A 23,443-nucleotide genomic window follows, 5' to 3' on the forward strand; every position below is an offset into this window, starting at 1 on the left:
TTGAGAAGTACCACAGATACTTGATTTGCCACAGGGCTGTAGTTAGTTTGACGTGTCGAGATACCAGAACCATCCGCGGAGATCGTCTGTGTTTGCGCAGGCTTGCGGACATTGATGGATGCTTCAAACAAGCTCGCGAAGCACCAGAAAAGGGAAATATTGGGGAGGGAAGCGCGTTCGGAACCAGAATGCTTTTGTTTCCGCGCGCATAAAGACCTGTTCACGACCAGAAAACCTTACCTCTTTCCTCCTTCTCCCCTCATTATGCTCGCGAATACCTACAGCTTCATTGTCGTCAGCGACAGCGACGAAGGCGCGACCCGACGCGACTTAGCCTGCCCTAAGGTAAGAGCGCCCACGTGATGATGATGCGCCGTTCGTTGATTTCGTTGCCTCGAGGCTCGAGGCGTATCATTCTTGCCGTTTTCCTGCCGTGTTGATATGTCTGCTCGCTGCTGAACATGGCCAGCGACTACACTTACACGAGGTCGGCAACGTCGCCGACCTCACAGGCGTACAGCACGCTTTCGCCGACATACGAATCCACCGAGTTTTCGAGACGTACCCCATCCGAGTACAGCTACACTTCAGGTCACTTCGCTCAAGCTCGCATCCCCAGCAGTTTTTCTGACCTCTCTTACAGACTCCCGTCGATCTGCGACCGAAGACGACGCGTCCTCTCGGGGACAGATGCGGCGCATCGTAGTTTCCCCTGCGCCGAGCGATGATCACGAAGAATACACCGAAGGCAATTCCCTCGACGAGGTCGAAGAGACGCTGAATAACCTCGACAACGAGCTCGACGAGACCGAGCAGGCGCTCACCGAGTGGTCTGGTTCCAGTGGCCCAACCCCCTCATACACATCATACTCCCCCTCCTACACGACGGGCTACACGGGCACCGGATCTTACACCACCGGCTCTCAAACTGGCTATACAGGCTCGCAGACAGGGTACTCGGGCTCGCAGACGGGCTATTCGGGCTCACAGTCGTACGGATCGCCCTCCTACTTCAGTGGCTCAAGCTCTCTCCCCAGCGTCACACAGACCCAGTCGCAGACGGCCACATCTGGCCCGCGGAGCTACGCCGATCCTCGTTTGCGCCTGAGCAGGATCACCGAGCGGACCGAAGAGTCACGCCCGACGTCTGGCGCGTTTTCTGTCCGTCAAGCAGAGGCCGCCCGTCGCTCCGCCTTCCTGGGAGCGACGACTCCACGCACCGGCTCTCCTGCCCATTCGCGCTCCTCTACTGATCCGGGCGCGCGCGAGCTTCCACCGCCCGGTCGAGCCAACGCACTCATTGCGCAGTTCGAGACGCAGAGTCCTGGTCACACTCGGACGACATCTGCTCCTGGCGGCCCACGTGCCCTGAGCCCGTTCACGACCACCCAGTCCCAGTCTGGCTACGGGTCCACATACGGCTACGGAAGCTCGTACGGGTACGGCTCGCGCCCATCTTCTCCTACTAAGAGCACCACGTCGTACGGCCGCTCCGCTTTTTCGTCGCAACTTCCGACGCGTCCTTCCAGCGCGGCCGATACACGTACTTGGACACGATCAGGGTCCGAGCGGTCCACGAGCCCCGATTACTCTACGCAGTCGGGGACCTTCACGAACACGGTGTCGAACACTTTGACGCCTATGCAAACCGCAACAGATACTGGGACCACGATTACGCCGACGAATACGACACTCCGCCGCCCGCAAGCTTCCCCGAGGTCGCCGCTTGCTTCTGTTCGCAACATTGTTGCACTATGGAAGGACCGCAACCAGAACAAGCCAGGAGCGGAGGAGGGGAAGGCGAACACTCCTGGTGGCAGCCAAGAAGGACTTTTTGCGATGCGTCGGAGGGCGGCTCCCGGGCAGCCTGATGTTAACCGAGATCTGCCCCCGACTCCAGACGCGGGGAGCATCCGTAGTGGTCACAGCGGAGTACTGCCGCCTGGTTTTGACGCCGCTGAGCTGGCGCCGTTTACCTCAAGCAACGAGCCGGTGAGCATATAGTTCCACGAATGCAGGCGAATCACTAATCATGCTCTATACAGCCGCTTCACATAGGTTCGCTCTGGTATCTGAACGTTCACTCGGAGCCTCCGTACAGGTGGCAACGGTGCCAGGCACTACTATACCCTCATATGCTGCTTCTTTCGTGGATTGCTCCCGGAGGTGGTCGTGGCATTGTTGGGCTGGACCTTCAGAATTGCACGGATGTGTCGAGTGCTCCAAGCCCTTCGCATCCGTCTGCTAGGGAAGATGTTGGGACGATCGCGGCTCGACTGCAAAGCGCGGAACGGGATGGCCAGCCACTCATGGAGATGCTGGTCCCCTTCCACATGATGTACGCGGATGGCGTGGAACGTCTCGCCGCCGAGAGCCTTCTCGAGAGACAGAGATGGGTGAACCGTCTATGGTACGTCTTTTGCTGTCCATATAGGCATAATGCTCATCTTCGTACAGGGAGGCTGTCAACACCCCGGTGACCACCCAAGGCTCGTCGATCACCCGCTCGCCAACTGGTTCTCTGCGTACCATTAGGTCGTACAACTCATACGACTCCGCAAGCAGCGTCACGAGCAATGGCTCGCGGTCGACCGTGTTCATTCCACCGCTGTCGACTCTGCACGATATCTCTGAGCCGACCGAGACGTTCACCCAGTTGTCTGGATCATCTGGCGCGTCGCGCCGCTCCTCGCTGGTGTCGTCGCACCACGCACGCACAGTCGACGACACAGTCATCTCGAGCGATGGCTACGTGTACCCTGGAGACCCTCGTGTCATTCCAAGCCGCCGGCGCAGCCTGCTTCGCCGAGCCGGCTCCATGACCGACCTCGACGAGGAGTTCACCAACGCAACAAGTCGTCCTCGCGACTCTGCCCGCTTCGCTAGTCCCGTCACCATCTCGAGTGGGCCGTCGCTTGGCCGCGAGGTCTTCGTCACGCCCCCTCCCAGTGCCCGCGCCAGCGACAAAACAAGCAGCCGGGGCACTGCCAGCGAAGCCGGTGAGGAGACGTTCTTCTCGCAGGGAGCCTCGTCCGACGAGAGCAGGAGCGCTCTGTCTTCCTTCTACACGCGCACTTCCTATGGAACTGGCTCCTTCACTGGCTTGACGACCTCGGGAACATCGCGCACTGAGTCCAACTCTTTGCTGGGCGACTCGCACGATGGCTCCTCTTCGTTCTCGGGTACATCGCCCTCGCTTGTCCGATCTCGGGAGGTCAGGCGTCGCGGTGGTCGGTCCACGGCGACGTTTTCGTCTGGGTACACTTCTGGTCCAGGCAGCGAGGAGATGAGCGACAAGGAAAACTCGAGCGGCGTCGGGAGCTACACAGCATCCAGCTACATGTACGGGAGTGGAAGCTACACGAGCGACAGCCAGACGCAGACGGAAGGGAGCGGAAGTGGTAGTGGCAGTGGAAGCGGCAGCGGCAGCGCACCAGAAACCGGCAGTTACACGTCGACCGGCTACAACGTCTGCGACTCCTCCGACTTCTCGCACATGACGCTGTACTCGTCTTCGTACAGTGGGTCGTACAGCCTCAGCTACGACCCGTCGACTTCGGAGAGCGAGCGCATCCCCATCAAGCCGTCCTCCGAGCTGTCGTCGGGGACAGAGTCCTCAGACTCGGAGAGGTACTTGACTGCATCGCAGGCGACGTCCTTCAAGACAGCCTCGCCTGCGACGGACTATGCGACTCCCGAGTCGTCGCCGTCTACGGCATCATTCAAATCCTTCCCGACAATCCCAAGCGAGTACGAGACGGCGGCGCCGAGTGAGCACAAGGCGACCGACTTCGCCACCGCGAGCGTGTGCCCGTCGGAGATCGAGGAGATACCGAGCGAGACGTCGAGCGAGATCATGAAGGAGGACACGGGAGTGCAGGTGTCCATCGAGGAGCCCGAGTCGGTGGAGGAGGAAGAGGCGCCGACCCCCAAGGCGCCGTCCACCAAGTTGCCTTCGGAGCCGTCGGAGGATCGGGAGCTCAGCTTCGAGACGGAGCGCACGCCGAGCGAGAAGACGCCTACGCAGGTCCCGAGCATCGTGACTTCGTCCCCCAGCTTGCCTGCTGAAGAGGCGCCGCTGCCCTCGTCGATGCCGTCGTTGTCGCCTAGCCCCTCGCCGTTGACGACGAGCCTCGAGCTGACGACGTCGCTGGAGCTTAGCAGCAGTGAGGCGCCGTCGTCCTCGTTCCCGGCGACGACCGTCTCAAGCTCCGAGCTGTCTCTCACGCCTACGATGCCCTCTGCGCGCACGGAGCCGCGCTCGCGCACGCCTACTGTGTCCAGCGTGCATTTGTCTTCACCGCGGCCGCCCAGCTCGGTGCCGAGCGTTCCTACGACGACGCCCTTGCCCAGCCTCGCGCCGAGCAGCGGCGAGAGCACGACGATGCCGAGTGAGCGGTGGGGTATCGAGACCAACCGTTCCTACGAGAGTTCGCTGCTGCAGCCATCGCCTTCTGAACGCTCGATTGCCCTTCAGGACCCGGAGACGACGCTGGAGACATCCTTCTTGAGGCCCAGCGGCAGCGAGGTCACGTCAATCGGTAGGCTCAGCAGCATTCCCGAGACCCCGACCAGCGTCAGTGGTACGGTGCGCAGGCTGCCGACGCTCACGGCGGTGACTCCGTCAAGCGCCAGCTCTCGGACGCCTATAATCAGCTCGAGCACTCCAGAGGAGTCAGTGGGCCCGGCGACGACGAGCGCGCAGGAATCGTCGGACATCGTGCTGTCGACGAGCAGCTCGACTCTCGAGCGCACGCCTTCGAGCGTATCGAGCAGCTCGTACACTTCGCAGTCGTCGATCAGCAGCAGCGTGCTGGACTCGAGGTCCGTCATCGAGGAGATGGCGCGGCGGGAAATGGAGCTGGAGGAGTCCGAGATGATGTCTGAACCGTCGACTGTGCCGTCTTTGTTAACGACGCCTTCTGCGCGAACGGTAAGCTTGGTTCGAACGCTCATAGTTGTTGCATGCTGATGATACTTGGCAGGCTTCTCCCCTTCTGGCGAGCACGCCTCAGGCATCCGCGAGTGTCAGCATCACCACTCCGCGTGGCGACGCGCCATCGGTGCACACCATTGAGACGTACCCGTCGTCCGAGAGCGGCAGCATTCCAACGACGCGTAGCCCCGACATCGACCGCTTCGACATCCTTCGGGATGACCTACAGCGGCTGGAAGACTTGGCTCGAGAGCAAGGGCGCGACATCAGCGGCAGCGTAGACGCGCTGCGTTCGGACATCCAGACTCTCGCTGACGCTGTTCACGAGTGGCACAGTCAAGAGCGGGATCGGGGCACTGGTCCTGCTCCTCCTCAACAGACCATCATCATGCCACCCGCTTCCCGCGCCGCTGGGTCACCGATGTCGAGTGTGTCTGTCCGGGGCCCTGATCGTTCTGTCACCGACGCCGGCGTAGGCAGCGACATGCTGTCCCCGCCGGCTGCGCAGGTCACGATCCATCGCTCTGCACCCAGCTCGTACGGATTGACACGGTCGTCGAGCGTTATCAGCAGCGTCCCGTCGTTCTTGTCGTCGCACTACTCAGATGCGTCTATCTGGGAGGATGAAGAGTCGGAGATGGACGAGTCCGACATGGCTACCCCATATTCGCCCACGGAATCGTCGCTACCAATCAGCAGTTCGCCGCCCTCGACGCCTGAAGAGTCCAGCCCTCCCAGCACTCCTCAGACCCAGCACACGAGCGAGTCATCGAGCTCGTCTTCGAGCACGGTCACTGTCAGGGCTGCGCCGCCAGATTTCAGTCACTTGCTCAACGAGATCCGCAACGTCATTCAGGGGATTGGCGGTGATGTACAGGCTTTGTGGGAGGGTCAGACCTCGACCAACCACATGTTGGACGAGCTCAGGAATCGGGTGCGTGCGCCGGACAACGCGCAGCTTCTGGATCGGGTCACTGCTATCGAGGGCCACCTCGCGCGGCTCGCCGATCAGCAACAGCAACCTCAACGCCCTCGTTCGCCGACGACCCTGCCTCGCTCCCCTCCGCCTCAGTCGCGTGGAACGGCGCCCTCCGAGACCGGAACCACGGAGTCCGAGCCCAGCGAGATCGACCTCGAGGGTATTCTTCGCGACTTCCCTCGATTCCACCAGCCGACGCCGATGCCGGCTCATACACCCAGCGGACCATCGCTCGCTCAGCAATTGCAAGACATACTGACCGGATTGCCTGCCATGCCCGCTGTCGTAGAGGTGCAGCCGCCACCGCCCCTCCAGCCGTTCACATACCAGCCTCTCGACCGGCGTCCGCGGAGCGCGAGCCCCGATTCATTGCGCGATATACCTCGGCGAGTTTACACGGCGCCTCCGCAGCCACCGCGGCCTCGTCGTGCGCGCAGGGATAGGGACAGTTACATGTACCACTCTCCTTCCGTTCGAACCGAGTCTGTTGCGCCTCAGCCGCTGGGTCGTCAAGAGCAAGAGATCCACGCGCCTCGGGCTCGACCGCCGCAACCGGCACCACAGCCGTCGCAAGAGCAGACTGAGTACGAGGACACCGCTCCGGACACCGCGGCAACCCCTCGTCCGCCTCAGGAGCGCATTCCTCGTCCTGGCCCTACGCCTCGCCCTGTCATCGTGAGTGGCCATCACAGCAGTTTGTTGGGCTGAACACTGACGATGCATTAGCCGCAGAACCTCTATGACCGCCCGGCGTCTGCTCCGGAAGATATGGGTGGCTCACCAGGGCGCGCTTCGCAGCCGTGGTATCGTCGCGCTGGTGTAAGTCTTTCAAAAGCTGTCACGAACCTCACTCTCATGGAATGCAGGATCGCCCTCGTGCCGATGCCGCTACTGGAGGAACGGGTGGAGGCCAAGGCGTGCCGGGTGCTGCTCCTGCCCCTCAATATATGCCGATGCCTGTAAGTACATCAATTTTGATTGATGTTCCGAGGCTTACCAAGTATCCAGGCCGTAGTCCAGGGACCATGGTCGACGCTGATGGAGATCTTGCGAGTACGTGCCGGATATGCCTAATCTTACTTTTTCTCACTTCAGGTAGGAAAACCGTCTGATGCATCTTGCAACGGTTGATCAACAACGTGAACTTATGCGCTACATGCGTGGACTCAACGAGTGGCTCGCACGCGATGTACACGATCGTCAGGCAGAGATCAACAGTGTTCTGGCACAAATGAACCGCCTTCATGGGGATCTTGAGAGTCTTCGTCGTGGTATGTATACGATTCTACGAACTTCAATGTTGGTCTGACGTTCTCGATTAGGTATGGATGAGCGGAGTGACGCATCAACTTCGCCTGGCACCACCTTCCACATACCTACGCAGCAGCCTATGCAGCAGCCAGTGCCCGGGCAGATATACCCGCCGCAACAGCAGGGACCAGTGATGCCGCAGCCTACGCCTGGGTTTATTCCGGGTATGCAACAATCGTCGAATATTGTGCCGCCGCTAACTTCTCGCAGGTCAGCAAGGGATGCCGATGCGTACACCGCAGCAGCATTATCCACCGGTCATACCGAATGAGGGGCCTGTCATTCCAGACCGTCCCGAACCGGTCATACCGCCAGCGCCTATCATTGTGCAACAGCCGGGCACGGGAGGTCCTCCTGTGATACCTATGACCGGGATGGGATATCCTATGCCGCAACCGCAACAGTACCAGACGCCTATGCCCTCAGCGTCTGGGCCGTTTATTCCGCCTGATTCTGACACTGAGTCGTCGATGTCTGATCGCTCAGCACAACCGCTTCCCATCCCTCACGGTGCTCCCGGTCCTGTCATAATCCAGGAGCGATCCTCCGATAGCGCGAGTTCGATATCGACGAGAAGTAGGTCGCCTAGCCCCACATCCCGTCGAAGCGGTAGAAGCGGTCGAAGCCCCAGAAGTGGACGAAGCCGGAGCGAGAGCCGCTCTCCTAGCAGAAGCCCTCCGCGAAGCTATCGAGACCATAGGACTCCGAGCCAAGCGCCCACGCAGATTCATATCCATCCTTCGGCGCCATCGGCCACTCCTGGTCCGCCCCCGCCCATTGTACAAGTACAGCCTACACATGCGGCGTCCGAGCATCCTGGAAGTCCCGCTTTGCCTACTCTTGGCCCCGGTCAAGCGCAACCTACCATCATTTACCAGCCAGGAACGGCGCCTGGCATGGCGCCTGGTATGCCCGCATATCCTCCCCAGGTCATTCACCAGATGCCCCGTAGTTCGTCGAGCAGCCGGTCCCGCTCGCCATCGCGTACACCTCAGCAGCAGCGGGCGCCGCTCATGGTCGTAAACACCTCCCGCTCGAGCTCACGTACCAGGTCCAGATCACGCTCGCATTCACCGACATATCATCATACCGCCTCAGCAACCCCGGCACAAACTGTTGTATACCCTCCTGCAACGACGACTCCTTACACCCCTTCGACTCCTCATGTTGGGATGCCTCCTCCGGGTCAGGTCATTGTAACAACTCGGAGCCGCAGCTCGAGCCGCTCGAGGAGCCCCCGAGACACGACGGTTGTTGTACCCGGACAACCGTCTCACGCGCCAACAATGTATCCAGTCACTCCTGGCCAGCCCACTCCGGGAGGTGGAGGTGGAACGATAATTATGCCGCAGACGCCATCGGCTCCTTACTCGCATACACCAGTACCGACGCAACCTGGCACTGTGATTGTTTCGCAGCCACCTCAGGCCGGGAGGAGTCGCTCTCGATCACGCTCTCGGTCACCCCGTTCCCGCTACTCTCGTTCGCGCTACTCTCGTTCTCCGTCCCGCGATGGCAGGAGTAGGCGTGGTCGCTCATATCATTCCCGTTATCGCACTCCGTCGTATTCCACGGACTCGTACTACTCTCGCCGACATCCTCGACGTCACGGCGCGCGGGGCTATAGCAGGACGCCCTCCTACTCGCCTGGGTATCGTGATCATCGTGCTTCTCGTCACAGGCCATCTGGGAGAACTCATGGTCGGAGGTATAGCCCTTCTCGCAGCGTCAGCACTCGCTCAAGAAGTCTGAGCCCTCGCTCTGCCTCTCCTCGCACAGCAAGGGGATCGCCTGCACGCCATGTCTCGCGTCCGGGTACGGGCAGGGGTAGGAGTCGTACGGCCTCCCCGCGCAGCGCGGTTGAGCGCGACCGATCCGCATCACCCGCTACACATCTCGTCCACGGCCAGCCGTCTGTGGTGCCGATGTCTCCTCGGGAGTCTGTGAGCGCGCGTCTGCCATCTCATGCGCCAACGAGGAGGCCTTCCTATGCAGATACTCAGCGAGGCGAGTCCGAACTCACCGCGTCTCCTCTGCCACGTCCTGTCCCGGGCGTGCACGAGTACGTTCCGCCACCTTCGAGTCGTGCGCCATCCAGCCGTGCACCTTCCATGCAACGCGGACCCTCGACACAACGTGCTTCTTCCACTCACCGTGCACCATCTGTCATCTCGGAGGGACCTCATATCATCACCGTACCGACCCACCATCGCGCACCTACGATCATCACAGTACCCGACAGGCGGCCGTCTACGGTGGTCAGCCAGCCAATTTCATCGCAAGGTAAGTCGGTCACTCCTGCCTTTGTGCAAAATCACTTATTGTTTGCAGCGTCATCGTATGAGCCGCCTCGGTCACCTGGTCGTACGGTTAGCGAGCTGGACATGGGCCCCGAATCATTGCAGCAACCGTCCTCTCGTCCACCTTCAGTTCCCCCGTCCGTCCCTCCCACAGCTGCCGCACCGACGGTCGTGCCTATGCCGATGTCACCTCGATCTTCGGTTTCGGCTTTGGACCCAGGTGCATACCATCCCCCTGCCAGCCTGCCACCTGGCACACCGCATGCTGCTCCTGTCACACCGGCGCCTGGTGCTGTCCCTCTTTCTCCAGAGGTGCAGGAAATTGTCGAGCGCTTGGAAGACCTTGCGGACAAGGTGGAGAACGACGAATTGCGTAGAGATGAGGAGTATAGGCAACGCGAAGAGGAACGTGACAGGCGGTTCGCGGAGGCGGAGGAACGGCGCAAGCAAGAGGCTCTCGAGGCGGAGGAGCGTCGAGAACAAGAGATCCGCGAACGAATGGAGGCGGCAGTGGCAACTCCCCGTCCGACATCGCAAACCGGCACTTACACTGGCACGGAGTCAGTGTCGACATCTCATGAAGAAGCTCTGCCTACTCAACCGCGTCTTGATCCATCGACCGCCGAAACGAGCAGTCCTGCCCATACCATCCCTCCTCCACTACCTCCTGCTGGGGACGGTGAAAGTGTGGTATCTCATTCGACAGGACACGATATCGCCCCAGGCCAAGTCTCCTCTTTGCGCGAACTCTTCCGCGAGGAGCGCGACGCATGGTTTGCGGAACATAGGCAGGCGTTGGAGGATCAAAAGCGCGAACGCGAAGAGTTCGATGCCGAACGTGCTCGACAAGCCGAAGAGCGCGAGGCGCGGATCCGCGCGCTCGAGGAGGAGCTGGCGGCGGTGAAAGACGAACTACGGCAGGAGAAGGAAGCGCGGGAAGCTGATATCCGTGAGCGTGAAGAGCAGGAGAGCGAAGAACGGAGGAGCCGCGAGGATGCTGTTATTGCTCAGCTCAACGACATCACCAACCTCATTCAAGGCCAGCAGCAGACGCAGGAAGATACGAAGGGCATGTTGACCGACCTGCGCGCGAAGAACGAGGAGTTCTTTGACCAGACTGAGCAGAGGAGCATGGAGTTCCGGGACCAGATTGAGGAACTGGGAGGAAAGATTGACGACGACAGACAGAAAGCCCAAAACGGTACGTTCTGGCTAACGTACGCTTGTAACGCGGTCCTCATTCCTTACAGATAGGAACGACATTCTTAACGAGATCACTAACCAGCGTAATGAGCTCATCGAAGTCCTGCGCCATCTCTTTGATGGTGTGTCTCTTGCTTTTGGTTAAGGAACCTGCTGACAGCTTCTTCAGAATTCCGTGCCGACGCGGACAGGCAGCATGAGACGACCATCGAAGCAGTCAAGCAGATGGCCCAAGAGCAGGTGCCCTTCAACGTCCAAGGGGTGAGTAGGTCAATCTATACATCACACTTAGTCTCACGCCTCCGCAGTACTTGGACGAGTTCAGTCGGGCGCTCGCCTCCGAGGTACGCATGCTCCTGGGCGAAGTGGGCAAGTTGCGCGAGGAGCGTCGCGGATTGCAACAGTACGTCTTCTCCGTGGCAATCTTCGACGCATCGCTGACGCACAACGCAGCGAGATCAGTTTCCTGCTCGGCGTCAAGTCGAAGTACATCCCAGGAGGGGAGTTCGAGCCGGATTGGAAGGGTCCTGTCGGCGCGCCGGGCATGCCGCCTACGGGTCCACCGCCCGACGCTGGTCCTCCACCGCCGCCGCCTGAAGTGCATGCCGCGCGCCCGGCGTGGCGTACGGTGAGCACGCGCACGAGCAAGAAGAAAAAGAAGGACCAGATGCCGCAGGCGCCGCCAGTGGCGCAGCCTGACCCGAGGCAGCAAGTACGCTCGTGGGCGACGTGGCAACGTGAGTTATGCGTTTTCTCAAAGCTGGCTTTGGGTTCTGACGATCTGTCTCCAGCGGATCCCAACCTCGCGCCGTCGCCGTCGAGCTTCGACAACCCAACCCTCGCCGCACCGGCTGAGAGCCCTGGTCTCTTCGGCCCTCGCTCGCCGCGCAGCTCGAGGCACTTGGGCTAGAGGCCGTCCCTGTCGCGCTGGCGCTTGTATCCGTGGTGTATCTGTATCTTGCTCGTTTGCTTCATCGTCGCATCTACTTACTCGCATCATATTCGCTCTGCTTTCCCTGATTTTGTATACCTGTACGAGACGGACTGTTGTGGTTTCCTTTTGCTTGCTGGATTGACTGACGATCTGCTTTGCTTACTCTGACTTGACGCGATTGTTCTACTTTTCTGACGCTACCAACGATCTAACTGCTTACGACCACGAGGATCTACCCTATGCGCACTCATTCGTCCTGCGTCCATGTATGCCATCTTTACCTATGCACCGTCCTCCATCTATGATTCCACTCCTTTGGATGTATATTTCTCTATCTGTGACAATTTCATCTCTTTTCTCTCTGATTTGTGGATGGGGGATATGGGTGAATTGTGGGGTAAGCGCAAAGTCGATTACAGGTGGTTGTAGGATACAACGCCGCAGACAAGCGCAGTATCGGCGACGAGGGAGAGCAAAGTCCGACGGTACAGCCCGGTCATGCGCGCTCAGCATCCTCCAACAACTCTTTCAATTTCTGCGCTAAGCCCTCTGAGAGCTGGACGACGCCGTCGGCTGTGACGACGCGGTAGGCGGGCATGGGTTGGTAGGTTTCAGGGAGGATCTGTGGATGGCGGGGTGAGTTAGGTGCGTGTCTTAACGAACGTGGAGATGAGTGCAGACGGATGCTTACCTTGCCGTTTTCCACCAGCACTGAGGCGATGATGTCGTCGGGGTCACCGATGCGTCCGAGGGCGGGGATGTTGCGTTCATCTGGACGGGCAAAGTGAGTTCAGCGAAGGCGAAAGCGAAGTAAGGCAATAAAACCAGAAGGAGAGATGGGAGGGAAGCGCGACATACCATGGATATGCATCCATCCCGACTGTAGCTGGAGCGCGCCGTTCCGCTGGACCTCGTCTACGTCCTGCTCGAGACCCTCGCGGATGGCGCGGTGGAGAAGGTTGCGGAAATGGGCTGTGAAGGAAGGTTAGCGGTTTGCTCAATTGGCAGGGGGTAAGTTGGAGTATGCGGGTAGATGTCTGTATTGAAGGAGAGGGGTAGTGCAAGTCGACTAAACAAGCAACTCACGATTCTCCCTGAAATCATTCAACCCCGCATCCCCCTCCGCGCCGGCGACTGCTGGTAACCAGCCGATAACGGATGGCGAGTGTGGTGTGCTTGGCAGCTTCTCTAGGAAGGAGAGCGCGTAGGCAGGCAAGTTGGGATCAGGCAGCGGTGTTGGTGGATCGAGGAGGTGGTAGAAAAGGTCTGGACGGGAGGGATCGGCGAAGGTGCGTTGCGGGTCCGTGGTGGTGGACTTGTGGCGCACAGGAGAGGTGCGAAAGACTCCTTGAAAAGACGGGGAGGTTTTTGTTGACTTGAAAATTGGGATGGGAGCCCCAGACCGTTGCAGTGCGCTACATCCGAGCTGAAAGCGCGTCGAGATTTGGTAGGCGCGTGTGGAGACGTTATAGGTCCTGGTGGGACGTAGGAGGCATTTTTGACTAGGCCTGAGGGTACACATCACATTCCTCTGCATGTTGAATAACTTGTCTGAGTTCAGAGATGGTGGGAGGAGGAGACAAGATGGAACGCGAGCGGAGAGCTTGGTGAACGCCCGATCGCGTCACTCGGAGTGCCGGCCCGAGCATGCTTCCCCATACGGCAGGCTTTGTACTTCGCTTTCAGACGCGAGCTCACATATCTTTGCTGGGAGCAACGTCTAGCAGCTTGACGTATCCCGATCTTGAGCACCCTGGGAGTTATGCAGGCACTTTATTATACACGATTGATTCTAGAAGACATGTAGAAACGGTGCGATTCGATACAGGAAGCTTGATGAGCAAGACGATACATTTCTAACGACCGTACCTAGATTCAAGGGTCAGCGATGTATTGCACGGGAAGCGCAGGCTTCACGTACTTCTGGAGCTCCCACTCGCGGTTATCAAGGGGGCAGACGTTACGGGTCTTGAGCCAGCGCGAGATGCAGTGGAAGTGGAAGGCGTGCTGGCAAGTGTCAGATCGGAGCAGAATACGGGCGATAAGTCATGAACGGCAGAAAAAGGTCAAGATGGACGGTAAAGAAGGACTACGCAACAAGGCAATCGAGCAGGTGCAAGTATTGGTTGCTCACGTTGCAAATACCCCAAGCGGCGTTGCACTCCTCGCTCGTGGCGGACACTTGGTTGGCCTGACAGTCGATGCCTGTGTGCACGTATGGCGCCAGCATGGTCGATATTTTCAGGATGCGCCGGGAATGCATGGTTTGAATGAATTGCCGATAGTGCGAGGATCGGTGCCGAGAACGAGAACAAGCGCGCACACCCGATCAGCATCTCATCTCAAAGCCGAGCCAGCACACGCACAAAGGTCCATGATATGGTTCCTGCAGATCGCGCAGTTGTCGACGACGATGTCTGATCGGGACGCGTCAGTGCGACGCGTTTATGGCGTGTATGTCCGAGGCATACCCCATGCCCACAGCGCGACGGCGTTCCACTGGGAAGGACGTTAGCTTGCGTGTTCGCGGCAAGTTGATCCGAGTCAGAAGAGGAAGATATGCAGATGTAAGAAGAAAGGATGATGTGGTATACTTGGGAGATTGTACAGGACGCTCACCTTCTTGACCTCAAAGCGCGCCTTGCCCGAGTCCTTGCCCTTCGCCTTCTTCACCACCTCCTGGGCGGGAGCGGGCGTGTCAACGTCCATGTCAGCCATTGTAGCTCGTGAGGGTCGTTGAAGGGGTAATGTGACGGTCGTGCGAGGGGAGATGGTGATGGCGATGGCAAGAGACAAGGCAAGACGCTCAGTCACGGCGTGAGCGAGGCCAGGTGAGGGCGCTTAGTCAGCGTCTGCAAGGGTCCTCGGATTCGGGAGGTTTGTGGCGTAGGGTTGCATTGGGGAACGACTTCAGTGGCTTGTTGCACAAGACAGGTCTGCAAGCAGTATTGATAGGTGCCCAAAGAACGCCAATATCGTGCTAATGGGTTCCCCAAGAAATCGTTCCAGCGGTAGACGCGCAAGAAGTACACGACAAGTATAGTAGTCAACAGTCGGTAGGCATGAGCAGTCATACAACACCCGTAACCTCTCTCGCGACCCTCCTGCACTCTTCTTGCTCTCGTGTGATATCGTCTGGCTTGTAGTCCATTGTGGTTTCCACCCAGGCGACGCCCCATGCACGATTACCCGCCTTGCTGCCGCCGACGATGGTTTTTTCCTTGCTGTCGGGCAACGTCTCCCAACGCGCTCGAGTGGGTTGCGTATCTGCGCGTACTATGGGATCATTAGCACCATGCCACTAAGGCAGGAGAATATGCACCCACCCAACCAAGCGCCCGTGTGCGGCTCGTACACCGCGCGCGGAGGTGAAGGCTCCCGCCCAGGCGTCTTCCACTCCCGGAAAAAGTCAACTGACTCGGGAGGCACGACGGGCTTGACATTCTCTGTCCGCCACTTCCGCCACTCGTCGTCCATCGCGCGCGTTCGTTCGGCCGCGAGCGCCATCCAATTTTGCTCCGTGACGCCGTCGCGCGTGAGCAAGCTCTTGCGCACCGCGTTCAGCGGTCCATCGCTGAAGGGGCCGAGCCCCGTGCCGCCGAAAAGTGTCGTCGGGCCTCCAGTTTTGTAAATGCCTCCCGCGTCCTGCTTCTGATGGTTCCCCGCCGCGTCGTCCTGGTGCGTTACACCCGGCACGACCTGCGCGGTCGGGTCGACCACCGGATCCCCCGGCGCAAACCCCTTCGCCTCCGCCTCCGCCTGCGCGCGCGCCTCGTAGTAGTCGTCGACGACCCACCGGCCGCCGACAATCGTACGCGCGCCATGTAGCTTGTACGCGCTGCGCGCGGTGACAAGCGTGACGGAGCGCGTCTTGAGGTGCGAGCCGAGCTTGCCGGCGCCGATGAGGTAGTCCTTCTCCGCCTGCGTCGCGTTCAGCTTGTGCGCGAGCGGGTTGCGGCGGAAGTAGGTGAGGGAGTCGCGGAAGCCGGAGGTGCGGGCGGCGTCGATGGCGAGCATGTACATGCGCGAGGGATGCCGGTTGGGGATGACGAAGGTGTTCGCTTTGAATTGGCGGCCTGGGGACGGGGTTAGTGGGTTTGAAGAGGGGGAGGGGGGAAGGAAAGACGCACCTCCGAGTAAGACACCATTCTTGTCGATCTTGGTCTCTCCTGCGGGGTCGTCTTCGGTGACGAACTCGTCCCCCTCGATTGTGTATACTTGTCCGTTGATCACCGCCGTACGCGCGGGGTCTGTGCCAGCATTATCGCCCCAGTTCGCCAGAGGATCGTCGCCCTCGGCATCGCTGTCGACTGCTGGGCGGAACGCGACGCCACGCCCGCGACCCCTTCCCCTGCCGCGTCCAGGTGGTCTGCCGATCTTGGGCTTGGGCGTCCCGCGCGTGCTCGATGCGCCTGTTGTGCGCGGCCGACCGCGAGGGCGGCCTCTGCCCCGTTTGGCCGGCGTTTGCGTTTCTTCGGGCACGTATACATCTCCCGGGTCCGCATCTTGGTAGGCTGCCTCTGCCATGTCTTCCCCGCCGAAAGAATAGGCAGGGGAATCGACGGCAACGGGTGTGCCCATCGTCTCCCACTCTTCGCCGTCGTCTGAGCCTTGCAGACGCGACGGGCCCGGTGTTTGCGAGGCTGATGGTGGCTTGATGATGATTTTTGGCATTTTGAGGGCGTGTTCGAGGAAAACAAATGCCCGCTGTGGTCGACGTGGAAAGCAAGTCGCGACGCCGCGTTGTGTTTCTTCATTAGCGCCCGGTGCACCGGGCCGGGAAATAAGCGCCCGTGAGATGGCGCGGATATCGTTCTCGCGGCTTGTCTGTTACCGCCATCTACCTGAGATGGCTGCCCCGCCAAAAGAGGTACTGCTCGTTGGGCTTGGTGCCGTGGGAGGGATATGTGAGTGGAGCTGTACTGAAAAGACATCCACCTGATATGTGGTAGACAGTCTGATCCTCAAGCGAAGCGGCCTTGCTCGAGTTACGGTAGCGGCGAGGAGTAACTACTCAATCGTCAACTGTAAGCTATCTACAAACGCTCTCATCATCAACTCGTAGCTTATACTGTGATATAGCGGAAGGATTGCACTTCAAGAGTCAGAAGTACGGCGAAATCACCGGATGGAGGCCCGATCGACGTGCGCCACTTGCCCTCACTCGCATCCCCCTCTGCTCACTAACACATCTTTAGTCACCAGCTCTGTCGCCGCCGCAGCCAACCAGAATTACGACTACGTCTTTGTGACCACCAAATGCATACCGGACATCGTCAAGACACCTACGCTCCTCGCGCCGCTGCTCTCTTCCCCCTACGTCGATGAACACCCTCAACCTGTATACGTGCTTATGCAGAACGGTTTGAACGTCGAGAAGGATCTCTATAATGCTATCAAGGCTCTCGGGAAGGGAGAGCCTCGCATAATCAGCAGTTCCGTGTTTATCGGCACAAACCTCATCGCGCCGAACGTTGTTGGGCATAATGACTTTGTGAGCTTTCCCGTCCTTCCTCCATGTTCCATTCTCCACTTTGCCTGTTCCACGCATCCAAACTGACCGACCTTCTCTAGGACCGCGTGACCCTCGGCATCTACCGCCACAACGACTTCACCACGACCACCAACACCCCCGACGAACAAGCCCTGCTCGACGACCTCGCCCGCATGCTTTCCTCAGGCGGCAGCACCGTCAGCGTCGTCCCCGAGATCCAGCGCAAAAAGTTCGCGAAGAACTTTTGGAACGTGGGCTTCTCGTCGTTCGCGACGCTGACGGGGTACACGGTCCCCGCGCTGTTCAGGCCACCCCCCGGGGAGGGCCAGGAGCGGTATGCGCCGTACGTGTGGCCGCAGACGAAGGGGGAGATCGAGGAGTATACGATCGGGGCGCTGAGGGGGGTGCTGGGGGAGTTGGTGGAGCTGGGTAGGCTGTGTCTATGCATACTCACTCTATCGTCCTGAACCCTTCTGTTCCTCAGGACGCGCCCTTGGGTTCCCTGATTCCGAGGATGGACTCCCGTCCTCGTTGGTAGACTCGACGATCGAGAACACGAAGAAGATACAGTCCGTGCCCGACATGAAGCACATCCCGAGCATGCTGTTGGATGCGCAGAAGGGTTTGCCGATAGAGGTCGAGGTAATCGTCGGCGAGGTCGTGCGCATGGCGCGCGAGAGAGGTGTCAGCGTGCCGGTGCGTTCTGTTTTCCTGGGCTTTCGAAGAAACAGGCGCAGTGTCTGATTGAGTGTATTTTGCAGCGCGTGGAGCTGCTCTACGGTCTTCTGCTGGTAAAGCAGAATCAGATACTACGTGAGCAGGCCGAGAAGTCCCAAGCATGATTCGGGGCGTGGGGTATAGGATTACAGGTATAGATGTGTATGTCCAAGATGAGTGGATACAACAAGAATATTTACGTGAATCGCGAGCTTAGAGGAGACAGCAAAGCATTTCAAACCCCTCCTTTCACCGCACCTTCACTCCGACCCGCTATCCTCGATGACCGCCGCACTCACTATTCGAGGCTTCCGCTTACCTTTTGATGTCGACGTAGAACGGGAATCTGCGGTCGACCGAGTGGTGCGTCTGATGGTCCTCAGAGACGAAGCAGCGGCAGCTTGCGATAAGTTGTCGACAACTGCTTGTGATGAGGCGGCCTGGGGGGACCGGGAAGCAGGCGTCTGCGAAGAGGAAGCGGCGTCCTGGGATGGATCCGCTTCTGCAGCCTTCGCGGGTCGCTTGGATGTTGTTGTCTTCGTCGTGGCCTTTGTGGTGGCGCGCGTCTTGGACGCAACCCGCGGTCTCGTCTCCGAAGCCTTGTCAATGCTTTTCGCATGTGCAAACGACACTGCAGAGGCCTCCTGTCCCGCAGTTGATCGCCGGCTGCGCCTTGGGCGAGATGAAGGCGCTGGCGGCTCAGGTGAGCCAGCCGGCGGCACGTCGTCATCGCTGTCGCTGTCCATGAGATGCAGCTGATTCTGCACCTCTTCCTCGCTTGCGCGTGAGTTGTGTGAGATGGCAGCGGTCGAAGGGGACGGAAGGGGTTGCGAAGTATTGGCTGTGCGTCGCCCTCGCGAAGAATCGTCGGCGGATGGTGGGCGGTGCTGGTCAAGCACCTGACTGAGGGACGGGAAGGAAGATTGCGTGGGCGAGAGGGAGGGCAGGGTGGATGGGTATCTGCGTCGAGTGGGAGGTGGTGAAGGAGGTGAAGGCGGTTGGGATGCGGGCGGAAGGGGGTGGGATGTGGGCGGTACTGGTTGTGACGAGGGCGGGAGTGTCTGCGACGTGGGCGGCACAGATCGCGGTGAAGACCGGTGCATGTCGTCTCCTTCGTTGATCGCATCTACGTCCGCGCTTTCAGCTGCAGGAGTGCTCGCGTTCTCGTCATCGTCTTCATCCTCGTCTTGCCAAGCGTCGTCATCGACGTCCATCGCGTCCTTCGCAATGGCGCCTTTCTTCTTCGTCTTGCCGACCACCACCTTCTTCCCAGCACCAGACGCCTTCCTTCCCATCGACACCTTCCGCCCACCAGCCGACGCGATCCGCCGTCGCTTCATCGCCTTCGGCTGGAGTTGAGTCTGGGATTTGCGTTTCCGCAACTTAGGGGGCGACGCGTCGACGTTGGTATGCGCGCCAAGCGACCAGTCGGGTGGCATGGGTGGAAGATGGAGTAGTTCGGAGAGGGGGTCGTGAGTAGGACGAGTAGGTCGGAATGAGGAGGTGGATTGAGTCAGGAGCTCTGGAGCTGAGGGAGATCGAGGGTCTATTGTTGTGCGGGTGCCAGGCGGACGAGCGTGAAGGCGCATATCCGCACGCTGAGCGGCTGTATAGATGGTTTTGTAAAATTTCGAAGGTCGCACTGAGAAAGGCTTACCTCGCTCTGAGCCATCATATGGGTCGTATACCTTTTCCAGTTTGGTGGTCATGTTTCGCAGCAAACTGGAAACATCATCAACCAGCAGGCCTCAAGGAACCGACTGGCATGAACAGCGTACCTGCCATCCACACCTGGAAAGCCCGAGACCGACAGTATATCAATGACGTTCCGCCAAGTCAACGTCCCGATGCGGTTTTGAAGGCTTCCTGGGCGAAGCGGGGTATGGGCCGCTAAAAGGGCGAGGACCTAAATTGTGGCAATTAGGCCAATTTGCTTGAGTGTGACTGTCAAACGCGCGTACCTGTGACATGAAGGTGGCTGAGTCTTGCGACAGCGCGGAGAGGTAGGCGGGTGGCAGAGGGTCCTCATCCTCGGCGGTATCAGAGTCTTCCGCATCTTCCTCTTGGGTGGCGGGAGGATGGGGTTGAGATTGTGGTAGCGTAGGGGCGCTGTTGTCGTCTTCATCAGAATCCTCCGAGGATGTTTCCTCTATCGTCGTAGATACAGTCGCCTGGGAGGACTGGCGCGTGGGGTCGGGCTGAGTCTCAGGTAGCTCAGATGCGAGAGGTGATGCTGGTGAAGGTGCGGCAGGTGGTCGAGATCGAGTCAGCAGCTGGGGAGCAATAGCGGCAACTTCGTCTTCCCAAGTCCATTCAGGTACGTAGATGTCCCCTTGAGGTAAGGGCCACCGAGTCCAACCTTCGCGCGGTGCTCGTCGCTTGGCCGCTGAAGACCGTGACCGTGACCGCGAGGGCGAGCTCGACGGAAAGGCAAGCGGAGCAGATGAATGTCTCTCGAAACTCATGCGAGATGCAGAACGATTTCTTGGTGCCAAATATTCATCCTCAGAGTCGTCCTCGTCATCCTCGTAGTCTGCAGCACGCTCCTTTCCTTTCCACGCAGAGGGGAGGAGGTGAGAGGTGACATCAAGAGTGCTGTTCGTATGGAGAGCGCGGATGAGTGAGGAATATTCCGTGAGCTCAGAGTGTAGTGATGCAGGAACAACCTGGCGCCTTGTGCCCATGATGGGCGCCTATTCGAACTTGGAACTTGCCGGATTGGGCGATAAAATGACCGGGCGTTTGCCGAGCGTTGCCATTGGCGCGATAAGTCGGACGGCAATCGCCGCCGCCAACTGTACAGCCGTTATGTCAGCCTTCCCACGCTCGGATACTATTACGCGCCAGCGTCTGGGCGCGTTCCTCACCATCTCTTCCATCATCCAAGCAAGTGCGTAACGACGTCTCTTATCTTCGCAACGCAGTGCTGACCAGTGTCTTCGCAGTATGAGAGAGAAGTGGAAGAAAAAGCGCAGCAGGAGGCTCCGGCGCAAACGCAGAAAGATGAGGGCCCGTTCCAGTGCGTATTGCGTTCACTACTCGTCTATCGCGCGCATATCTAACGCTCCTGTGCAGAATAATCGACTCGCCGAGTGCTATCTAGTGCCTTGGGATAGTCGGACAGCGACCTGCACACCACCCAGACGGCGGGTCAAGATCGCCCACATGCGTCGCCCGGCGACGAGATCCTGCTCCACCGCTGCCCAGCCGCAGCTCCGGCTCTCATTGTACTTTGTCTGTACAACCGTGACATAGCGCTCCCTCCATGATGTTGGGTCGACGATCTTGTGTTGAAAATACAACCGTGTAACATTGTATCATGCAACGACTTGGCTTGTGATCTGACTGTTCGACCTTTCGATCGCGGCCAGCCTCAAGCAACCTCAAGATGCGAGAGTGAAGCGTCGAACGCGAAGCATTGATACCAAGACTTGCTCATATTGTCGAATCTTCCAGCGATACAGGACATTCGTATGACGTCCGTCTCACTCTTCGCCTCGACCCTCGCTTCAGCTTTCCTCTCGCGCCAGCAGTTGACTACCCGGCCTTCGATGTTCTGTATCTCGATTTACATGGCCTTTCTATGGTTCTCCGTGCTCATTTCTTCGCTGTCTCGCTCCAGACCATACCACGGACACCGTTGACTTTCGCTGGAATGACGTCAGGTGCGCATTCTACGGCCCACTGCAACGTGCTCACCATCCTCCCCCGCAGCGTCAGCCGCATACACGACTTCTAGCTCATCTGGCAAGCTTTGCAGAATCGTCCGTTTGCGCGACTCAACCGGCTCCCAGCCCAGACGATATAAGCGCTCGGACTTCGCCCATTCTGAACCGCCGACGCGCGACCAGCCGACTGCAAGCAGAAGATCAGCAATTTTATGGCGGGTCAAGGAGGCCGACAAGCCGAGGACTCACGCTCCCCAAACGGCTCGGTAATGCTAGCAGGCAACGGCGTCGACTTTGGGCTCGATAGCAGGCCCTTAGCGTGCATCCACTCGCCCATCACGGAAGTGTACTCGTGCATGGACACCATGGGGTTGTCCGAGGTGGCGAAATCTGTGTAGTGGGTCGTCAGCGCTCCTTGAGCAACGAATAGAACTCCTCTGACTCACATATGCCCTCCTTGCCTTCCTCCGCACGACCCTCCAGTGCAGCCTTCAAGACAGTGAAGACGGCGGATGCGACGTCTTTGACGTGCGTGCTTGGAAGCTAATACACGGTGATGGAATCAGCACCCATAGCCTCCGGCGTATAGAAGAACTAGCGAACACACCCTATTCGCCCCGGCACCCCACGTCCCAGCAGCACCAGCTTTCTTGAACATGTCGTAGAACATGCGCACGCCGACGGTGCTCTTTGCGGGACCTGCGTAGCAGAGTCAGCCTTCAGCCCTTCCTCATCACCGACTCCACTGATGATGTCGATTCGAGCGACGACGTCGGCACAGCGTCGACTCAGGGAGTCAACAATGCAGAGTGCAGTGGCCTCCTCACCTTCTCCAACACCATAAATCCACGACGGATAGACCACAATGGTGCGGATGGGCAGATCCTCGCGCATACCGGCGTCCACGACCGCCGAGTCCTCTCGGAAGTGCGAGTTAGTGGGCTCGACGCGGTTGGGGTGGAAGTCGAGGTCGGACCAGATGTGGACCTGGTGTGTGTTAGCCAACGATGGGGGGGGGGGTCAAATTAACGCAGGGTGGGTTGCTGATGCGGTGGTAATGAGGGACTGGAGGGATAGGGAAACTCACCTTCGACTCATCCAGCTGCTCTCCCCGACAGTTGTCGCTGATCAGCCCAAGGCCGGAGAGGTGGATGTAGAGCGGCGCGCGGCCGGGGTTCGCCTGCGAGTTGGCTTCGAGCCCGGCGAGGAGGGCTGGCAGTCGGTCAGTGTAATGAAACTACCCATCCATCTTCGTCCTGCAAGCGCAGGCCACGTAAAGACAGCGTAGGAAAATATCGGCGTACCCTTCACTAGCGGGAAATCGTCCGAATTGGCTGCATTGATAGTGATGGGGCATTTGGCTGCCCACTCGGTGATGAGCGCTGCGTCGTCGAGCGTGCCCTCGACGGGGACGATGTTGGGGTGTAGGGACGCGAGGACGTCGCGGCGGGCGGGGGTTAGCTGTGAGGGTCAGTCAGTATGTGTCGGTCATTGTACTCAAGCTCCAAATTGACCGAAGAAAGAAAGGGGATAGCGAACAAGTGAATACTGACCGACCGCACGAGCGCAAACACGCGATGCTCGGGCAGAGCCTGCGCAAGCAAGCGCACAAAGTGAGAGCCCACGAAGCCAGTGGCCCCTAGTAGGAAGATGGACGGCGGGTCTTGCTGGATGTTTGCCATGTTTGATCGCTGGTGACCAGTCAGACTTTGCCCTTCGGTACTCGTCGTGATCGCAGGACTTTGCAAGATCTAACCTGAGACTGCACCTTAAGATCGCTGTGGTTCAGGAAGAAAAGGCGGAGCGACCGTCTGAAACGCCCTACGCATCCCCGGATCCCAGGCTGATCGGAGGGTTGCGTGCGCCAGGGCCCACATTCCGCGCGCGGGCGTGCATGGTGC

At 59.2% G+C, this 23,443-nt stretch overlaps 8 protein-coding genes across 8 annotated transcripts; 3 read left to right on the forward strand and 5 right to left on the reverse strand.

The window, feature by feature from the left end:
- Positions 1–9,610: 9,610 nt before the first annotated feature.
- On the forward strand, positions 9,611–11,639 carry SCHCODRAFT_02505994 (uncharacterized protein; the record flags this gene model as incomplete). The annotated part of the gene is made up of 6 exons (XM_050343171.1): positions 9,611–10,727; positions 10,777–10,851; positions 10,899–10,990; positions 11,038–11,132; positions 11,183–11,466; positions 11,521–11,639. The coding sequence occupies 6 exons, from the start codon at positions 9,611–9,613 to the stop codon at positions 11,637–11,639; spliced, it is 1,782 nt and encodes a 593-aa protein (XP_050199558.1).
- Positions 11,640–12,159: 520 nt separating this feature from the next.
- On the reverse strand, positions 12,160–13,185 carry SCHCODRAFT_02668600 (uncharacterized protein; the record flags this gene model as incomplete). Its single annotated transcript, XM_003030983.1, has 4 exons — positions 12,160–12,285; positions 12,355–12,434; positions 12,489–12,635; positions 12,750–13,185. The coding sequence occupies 4 exons, from the start codon at positions 13,183–13,185 to the stop codon at positions 12,160–12,162; spliced, it is 789 nt and encodes a 262-aa protein (XP_003031029.1).
- A 232-nt stretch (positions 13,186–13,417) lies between these two features.
- Positions 13,418–14,473, reverse strand: SCHCODRAFT_02628431 (RING/U-box). The gene is made up of 6 exons (XM_003030982.2): positions 14,283–14,473; positions 14,135–14,162; positions 14,030–14,080; positions 13,798–13,868; positions 13,585–13,670; positions 13,418–13,532 (listed from the first exon to the last, which is right to left on the reverse strand). The coding sequence occupies exons 1-6, from the start codon at positions 14,379–14,381 to the stop codon at positions 13,520–13,522; spliced, it is 348 nt and encodes a 115-aa protein (XP_003031028.1). The 5' UTR covers positions 14,382–14,473; the 3' UTR covers positions 13,418–13,519.
- A 75-nt stretch (positions 14,474–14,548) lies between these two features.
- SCHCODRAFT_02628438 (uncharacterized protein) lies at positions 14,549–16,390 on the reverse strand. The gene is made up of 3 exons (XM_003030981.2): positions 15,794–16,390; positions 14,990–15,739; positions 14,549–14,939 (listed from the first exon to the last, which is right to left on the reverse strand). The coding sequence occupies exons 1-3, from the start codon at positions 16,335–16,337 to the stop codon at positions 14,734–14,736; spliced, it is 1,500 nt and encodes a 499-aa protein (XP_003031027.2). The 5' UTR covers positions 16,338–16,390; the 3' UTR covers positions 14,549–14,733.
- A 105-nt stretch (positions 16,391–16,495) lies between these two features.
- Positions 16,496–18,316, forward strand: SCHCODRAFT_02628441 (6-phosphogluconate dehydrogenase C-terminal domain-like protein). Its single transcript, XM_003031398.2, has 7 exons — positions 16,496–16,570; positions 16,616–16,690; positions 16,746–16,808; positions 16,862–17,157; positions 17,238–17,586; positions 17,642–17,853; positions 17,919–18,316. The coding sequence occupies exons 1-7, from the start codon at positions 16,513–16,515 to the stop codon at positions 17,997–17,999; spliced, it is 1,134 nt and encodes a 377-aa protein (XP_003031444.2). The 5' UTR covers positions 16,496–16,512; the 3' UTR covers positions 18,000–18,316.
- On the reverse strand, positions 17,919–20,558 carry SCHCODRAFT_01354238 (uncharacterized protein; the record flags this gene model as incomplete). The annotated part of the gene is made up of 4 exons (XM_003030980.3): positions 17,919–19,480; positions 19,532–19,596; positions 19,653–19,780; positions 19,836–20,558. The coding sequence occupies 4 exons, from the start codon at positions 20,556–20,558 to the stop codon at positions 18,135–18,137; spliced, it is 2,262 nt and encodes a 753-aa protein (XP_003031026.1). The 3' UTR covers positions 17,919–18,134.
- A 166-nt stretch (positions 20,559–20,724) lies between these two features.
- Positions 20,725–21,253, forward strand: SCHCODRAFT_01308100 (uncharacterized protein). The gene is made up of 2 exons (XM_050341420.1): positions 20,725–20,764; positions 20,820–21,253. The coding sequence occupies exon 2, from the start codon at positions 20,821–20,823 to the stop codon at positions 21,127–21,129; it is 309 nt and encodes a 102-aa protein (XP_050199559.1). The 5' UTR covers positions 20,725–20,764; position 20,820; the 3' UTR covers positions 21,130–21,253.
- Positions 21,254–21,301: 48 nt separating this feature from the next.
- SCHCODRAFT_02544207 (NAD(P)-binding protein) lies at positions 21,302–23,224 on the reverse strand (the record flags this gene model as incomplete). Its single annotated transcript, XM_003030979.2, has 9 exons — positions 21,302–21,524; positions 21,574–21,729; positions 21,792–21,932; positions 21,989–22,085; positions 22,150–22,241; positions 22,370–22,529; positions 22,630–22,754; positions 22,847–23,003; positions 23,096–23,224. The coding sequence occupies 9 exons, from the start codon at positions 23,222–23,224 to the stop codon at positions 21,472–21,474; spliced, it is 1,110 nt and encodes a 369-aa protein (XP_003031025.2). The 3' UTR covers positions 21,302–21,471.
- Positions 23,225–23,443: the final 219 nt, after the last annotated feature.

Source organism: Schizophyllum commune (genome assembly GCF_000143185.2).
Source record: "Schizophyllum commune H4-8 unplaced genomic scaffold SCHCOscaffold_7, whole genome shotgun sequence".
NCBI classification, from domain to species: Eukaryota; Fungi; Basidiomycota; class Agaricomycetes; order Agaricales; family Schizophyllaceae; genus Schizophyllum; species Schizophyllum commune.